The 7148-nt window shown below is 39.2% G+C and overlaps 1 protein-coding gene across 1 annotated transcript in view; it reads left to right on the top strand.

The window, feature by feature from the left end:
• Positions 1 to 210: 210 nt before the first annotated feature.
• The window catches only part of LOC119407452 (protein unc-13 homolog A), an 18443-nt gene continuing 11505 nt past the window's right edge, over positions 211 to 7148 (top strand). Inside the window, exons 1-3 of the mRNA XM_037674277.1 lie at positions 211 to 242; positions 309 to 432; positions 6158 to 6187. Of these exons, the coding sequence (XP_037530205.1) occupies positions 211 to 242; positions 309 to 432; positions 6158 to 6187 (186 nt within the window). The remainder of the gene's footprint in view (positions 243 to 308; positions 433 to 6157; positions 6188 to 7148) is intronic.

The following is a 7148-nucleotide window of genomic DNA, read 5'->3' as shown; positions in this document are numbered from 1 at the left end:
GGCAAAATTACTGAGCAATACACAGATTATTTGAGATTTTTGCAACATTCCACTTACAACAAAAGGTTATGGCAAGCCAGTATTTGTGCATAACGTTCTGTTTAGTAAAGAGAGAAATTACTTAAAATTATAAAAAAAACTTTTTTTGACAACTTTTGCTTGGGTTTATTCCAGCATCATTTCATTTTACTGGTTTTGTTTTTGGCATAAATGTGGGACGGAGAGCTGAGAAGGATTAGAGTGTTTGTTTCTCTCTGGAGCTAAAATTTGACTTTGACTCTTTATTTTGTCTCACTCTCCTCTCCCAGCCTGTCTTTGTTTGCTAAGATCTGTGAGAAGACTGTGCTGAAACGTGTGCTCAAGGAGCTGTGGAAGCTGGTGATGAACACCATGGAGAAAACCATCGTTCTGCCGCCACTCACAGACCAAACGGTGAGAGCTGTCATAAAAGTGCAAACAATTTAAACACTAGGAATCATTATAGTCACTAAAATATACTCCACCCACAACATTAATACCCACTTCATGTTTCCTATGTGCATACATTTTGTCATATGCACACCAATTATATATGTTTTAAATATTTTTTTTAATTAAAATTTCTTGTAAGAACTACAAAAACAAAAAAGCATCATGCATAAGCCCACACATTCACAAACATGTGATTGCACACCTCTAATTGCCAGTAAGCATTAAATAAAAAAGAAGGAGGTGGAGAATGAAAGAGTGAAAATACTGTAAAGGTAGATCATTTGTGTTTGCTGCAATTCAAATATCTTTGTAGAAACAAAATATCTAAGTGCTTTTGCTTCCCATCCACATGCCATCTGATCCTCTTCTCAACCCCTACGCATGATATATTTAATACTGCCCCCAGTGCCTTCATTCATTCAACCAGTCAAGATGAGTGTGTTTAATAAAAGGCTTAAGGAAAATGGATTGCACCATATCATTTCAACATCAGCTCATGGCTGCTTTCCAGTATGTCTCCCAGCAGTTGTTTGGAAAGATTTCTGCTTTATGAGTAACTCACAACAGAGTGCCATACATTTCTTTGCCCAAAGGATCTGGCCTATTTCCAAAAAGATTCATACATTATGCAAAGCAGCTTCTTATTTTATCCTCTTTTTTGTTTCATTTTGATATAAATGTTTTTTATGTTTGGTTATTATCTAAAGAGCCTCATATCACTGATAATAAAGTGAACCTGTCTAGTTCTCTTACACAGTATTACAGCAACTGGTTGTACAGTAGTCCCTCCTTTATCACAGGGGATCCGTACCCTGAAGCACCGCGATAAGTGAAAACCTGCAAAGTAGGAGGAGTAGTACAAGTAAAAAGTAGTATTTTGTTTTAGTATGTATATAGAATATAGTGTATATGTATAGTATACAGGTGCTGGTTATAAAATTAGAATATCATGAAAAAGTTGATTTATTTCAGTAATTTCATTCTAAAAGTGACTCTTGTATATTATATTCATTCATTACACACATACTGCTATATTTCATATGTTTATTTCTTTTAATGTTGATGATTATAACTGACAACTAATGAAAACCCCAAATTCAGTATCTCAGAAAATTAGAATATTACTTAAGACCAATAAAAAAAGGATTTTTAGAAATGTTGGCCAAGTGAAAAGTATGAACATGAAAAGTATGAGCATGTACAGCACTCAGTACTTAGTTGGGGCTCCTTTTGCCTGGATTACTGCAGCAGTGCATCGTGGCATGGAGTCAATCAGTCTGTGTCACTGCTCAGGTGTTATGAGAGCCCAGGATGCTCTGATAGTGGCCTTCAACTCTTCTGAATTGTTGGGTCTGGTGTATCATTTTGCTTTTGGAAACTTTAATTCCTCTTTTTCTGGATGTAAATCACCTTTTTTGGGTGGTTGTTTCCTCTGGTATCAGATGCTGTGCAGCTGGAAGGATTTTTACTGAAACTTTTTTAGTTCTGGACATTTGTTATGATGCGTAACCATGGCAACAAGGCAGTTTTCTTCAAACAACAGCAGCTGATTAACATCTCAAAAGCTCAAATAATATATCAACTACAGTCCCAAATCTTAATGAGTTGAAAGGATGTTCTGTGGACGCATTCTCATCTACCTGCCAGCTGTGCTCGAGTGCCTGACCACTGAGATCCTGGAACTAGCAGGAATCACGGCTCATGACAGCAGAAGGACAGGATCGTCCCTCGGCACCTACAGTTGGCTGTCCGCAGCGACAAGGAGCTAGACAGACCACTGGGAGGAGTGGCCATCGCTCTGGGAGGAGTTCTGCCCAGCATTCGTGTGGTCCTACAGCCCAGAGGAACCGAGAGGCCAGCCGAGTATGGGTGGACGGATCGGACGGCATCTGCAGCCAGTTTCTTAGGATCCACTGTGGGATGGACCTTTACAAGAGATCCTTCCTGTCTACAGCCATCAGTATCTATAACATCTCTTAATGAAACGAGGGTAACGAGTTACAACAACAAATAATTTCCCTTTGGGATTAATAAAGTATTTTTGAATTGAATTGAATTGAATCACATCTTCCTCTTGACAATACACCATAGATTTTCTATGGGGTTATGGTCAGGTGAGTTTGCTGTCCACTTAAGAACAGGGCTACCTTTGTCCTTAAACCAGATACTGGTAGCTTTGGCACTCTGTGCAGGTGCCAAGTTATGTTGGAAAATGAAATCTGCATCTCCATAAAGTTGGTCAGCAGCAGGAAGCATGAAGTGCTCTAAAATGTCCTGGTAGATGGCTGCGTTGAACTTCATGCTCTAAAATGTCCTGGTAGATGGCTGCGTTGAACTTGGACCTCAGAAAACACAGTGGACCAACACCAGCAAATGACATGGCATCCCAAACCATCACTGACTGTGGAAACTTGACACTGGACCTCAAGCAACATGGATTCTGTGCTTCTCCTCTCTTCCTCCAAACTCTGGGACCTTGATTTCCAAAGGAAATGCAACATTTACTTTCATCAGAGAACATAACTTTGGACCACTCAGCAGCAGTCCCAGGTGAGATGCTTCTGACACAGTCTCTTGTTCAAGAGTGGCTTGACACAAGGAATGCGACAGCTGAAACCCATGTCTTGCACACGTTTGTGTGTGGTGGTTCTTGAAGCACTGACTTCAGCTGCAGTCCACTCTTTTTGAATCTCCCCCACATTTTGGAACTAATTTTGTTTCACAATCCTCTCCAGGGTGTTGTTATTACTATTGTTTGTGTACTTTTTTCTACCACATCTTTTCCTTCCCTTCACTTCTCTATTAATGTGCTTGGACACAGAGCTCTGTGAGCAGCCAGCCTCTTTAGCAATGAACTTGTGTATCTTGCCCTCCTTGTGCAAGGTGTCAATGGTCGTCTTTTTGACAACTGTCAAGTCAGCAGTCTTCCCCATGATTGTGTAGCCTACAGAACTAGACTGAGAGACCATTTAAATGCCGTTGCAGATGTAGAGTTAATTAGATGATTAGAGTGTGACACCAGGTGTCTTCAATATTGAACCTTTTCACAATATTCTAATTTTCTGAGACACTGAATTTGGGGTTTTCATTAGTTGTCAGTTATCATAATCAACATTAAAAGAAATAAACATTTGAAACATACCAGTCTGTGTGTAATGAATGAATATATTATACAAGTTTCACTTTTTGAATGGACTTACTGAAACTAATTATATTCTAATTTTATGGCCAGCACACACACACACACACACACATACATACATATATATGTGTGTGTGTGTGTTTCTAAACTAAACGCTCTTCAGGAGCACAGCATGTCATGAACTCAGCTCTCTGTCTCTGACTGCTCTCTGCCATCTGCCAGCGCTCTCGGCCACGCCCACTTCTCTGCCTCAGAGCGTAGATATGACACGCTGCAGGAGGGAGCTTCTCCTGCAGTGTGGGCTGCACACAGGTGCAGCAGCTTCTAAATAATTTTAAATAATTTATTTTAAATAAAAATTCCATGCCGATTGTACGGCTCATCCATCAATCAGCTAATTGTGTGTCATGTCCAAGCTTATTTTGAAAAGCCGAGATAGAGTGAGTCCGCCAAAAACTAACCGCAAAGTAGCGAGGGACTACTGTCATACTGGCATGAAGCTTTTTCCAGTTGACTTAACTGATTTTAGTCTCCCAAGGCTTTATTTTACAACATTAAACCAACATTGCTGTGAATTTTCTGGAGCCCAAATTTGTGTTTCTGATTGATGTGGGGCTCTTTGTAGCTTGACTGACCCTTCTCTCTGGTTGTTGTTGTGAATATTATTACATCCTGCTCCGCTCTCCTTCCACAGATGATTGTAAGTACAGCGCTCCTGTGTCTCTGTCTGTCTGTCAGTGAACAATTCTCTGCTACACGTGGCTGCCCCTGTCCCCCTCCTCGTTTTGTACTCCCCATCTAAGCGCTCCCGCTCCCCACTGCTCTGATTTGTTCCATCTCTTGTCTCTCTTCCAACTCTGTCTCTTGTTCGAGACGACAGAAGCATGGTGCATTCCCTGAATCTTTCCGATAGGTCCCAGACTCCCCTCAGCAATCTTTTTTCTCTTCCTGGAAACTCTCCTCAAAGCAGGAAGTGGTTCTTTTCTGTGGCGCCTTGTTTCCTGTTTTTACTGGCTCTTTGGTGGGGTGACTAACATCTCAATAACTTCATATTGTGTGTCTTTATCCACTTCCAGTCCCTCCTCTTTGCCCACCTCTGCATTCACCCCTCCTTATCTCTACTTGTTGAACTTGGCCCTGTCCCTCCTACCTGTTACTGGTTTGTTGCTTGCATCTGATCTTTTCCAGCACCCCAGTCTTCTTATAATACTGTGCAACACTGTATTGCACTGTATGTGTCTGCAGACCTGTCATGTTGGTCTGTCTTGGTTTGGTTTGATGTTTCTTTGTAATAATAACTGTCACAGTTGTATAAAAGCATTATACACATAAAGTGTTATTTCTTAAGAAGTTTTTGTCAAGAATGCCTTAAAGCTCTATGGATCAGCTTCATGTTGACATTGTTTTGTATTTTTAAATGTAATTTGTTTCATGTTTTTCTCGATGCTGCCCAAATTTTCCTGCCCATTTGATTTAATCTTAGTTTTTCTTTTGGTTTCTGGTATAACTGGTGTACACTGACTAAAAATATAAATTAATAATGTTGTTTTTTTTTTTATATGAGTTTTATCAAAAACAGTTTGGACAGAAGTTTCTACATAGAGCTTTATTGCATTTTTTTTCCCAGAGTTCTCTGTTAAAAAGCCACAATTAAACATTTTGATAAATACTTGTTCAAAGTTTGGTGAAGCTCTCCTGTCTGTACGCTGAATATTGAACTAAACTAATTGTGATTAAAGCCTCGAAAAGGAACTTCTCTAGACTACAAAGAATTTTTAGAAATTAGCTTGGCAAGCTGTGTATAAATCAGAATCGTACATAAATATGTGCTTGCATACATTTCTCTGACAAACACAGAGATTATCCCTGCTGGATCAGACAGACAATCCTGCATTTAAGTCTTCGGAGCAGCTTTATTCAAATCAGTGCATGTGTTTGTTCCAGAGGGAATGGTGTCCATCTGACCACAGCTATATTACAGTTTCTGCTCTAAATCAATATAATGTTGTCTGGTCTTCAGCTCCATTGTTATTATTTCCTTTTTGAACAATATTTTGCTACTGACGTAGTTGGAAAATAGGTTACATTTGGTATTTTTATGTCTAAAATTGATTTGACGTCCTGTTTCACTTGTTACTTTTTGACTTCCTGTATAAATATGAACAGCTCGGCATCAGTCAGACCCCACAGTACAACACAAATGTTTATCTGTGAGAAATCTGAGTAAACATAATCAAATGCAGGTGAACAGAGTCAAAGCAAATATGGTGCCAACATATATTTATATTTATATCCTGTAATGTCACTAATGTACTTTGCCACTTTGATATTTATCAAGGCTTTGTGCATAATTTTAGAATATATTGCTGCTTTGGAGAACAAAATAGTTAAGTTACACAACAAAAGGGAACATCTCTGGCCACAATCACTGTCCCTTTTTCAATGTTGTGCAAAGAAACAGTCACATTTTTAGCACACTCTTCTCTAGCACGATGTCCGGGGCTGGCCATTGCTTCAAGTATTAACCACGTGCTCTCTTTCCAGGGGAGGCTGAAGAATGCTTCTCACAGTGATGTAAGGACCAAACCCCTTTAGATCAATGTGTCTCGTTTCTCTCTTCTATGTCTTCTCACTGTGTCTCTGTCTCCCCAGTCAGACAAAGCAGTGGAAACATTTTGTTTCACTTTACTCACCATTTAATTACCCTTTCCACATGAAATAAAAATGCCAGATTTCATGCGCATCTGCAGGCAAGACTTAAATGTACAACAAGAATCAGCAGCCACTTAATTTAATATGATTTAAAATATCTGGTTCCTGTTATTATCACAGTCAAATTTGAGATTCTGAGATAAACTCAAGGCTTTAAGCTTTTTATTTATCCACAAATCTGTGAGACTGCAAATTTGACATCAGACAGTTTCTGTAAGTGCACGTTCTAGCAGCAGCGGCAGTAGAAAAAGGTTTTAACATGCAGCAGTGGGAAAAAATGAATGTAAAAGTTGTAAAAATCTGTTTGCTCAGTTTAGACGTTTTGTGTTGTGCATGTGTGTTTTTGGTGTGAAGGTATGGGAGTATCAGATGTAAATTCAACACCAAAAGTAAAATGAGATTTAGGGAACGTCTACAAATTACAACATTCAGCTGTTTAATATCAGTCATACTTTTATCTGTAGTGTCAAAAGAATCACGTCAGGCATTTATGTATCCTGTTAGTATTATTCTGAAAGTTAAATCAGAATGTATGTAGTATTTTAGAAAATGTTTATCCTTGTGTTATTTAGTAACATTTCCTAAAATCTCATTCAGTTCAGCAGTGGTGATTTTAGCCTCTTTTTGAGGGTGCTCAAGCACTCCTAAATTTTAACTTGGCGCCCATGAATAATAAAGAAACCATCAGTTCTCAAACTGCTCAGTTCTCAGACAGGTGGATGCCGCCTGTCAATCAACCCAGTAGGCTCGTTAGCAAGTGACCAGTCGGAGACCTCACTTTGTCCCGAAGTGAAATGTCCCTTACCTGAAGGAGATTTGGGGG

The sequence above is a fragment of the Nematolebias whitei genome, chromosome 3 (assembly GCF_014905685.2).
Source record: "Nematolebias whitei isolate Nwh7 chromosome 3, NemWhi1, whole genome shotgun sequence".
Lineage (NCBI taxonomy): Eukaryota > Metazoa > Chordata > Actinopteri > Cyprinodontiformes > Rivulidae > Nematolebias > Nematolebias whitei.
Note: the sequence above shows the minus strand (reverse complement) of the source record. Positions and strands in the feature narration are given on the sequence as shown.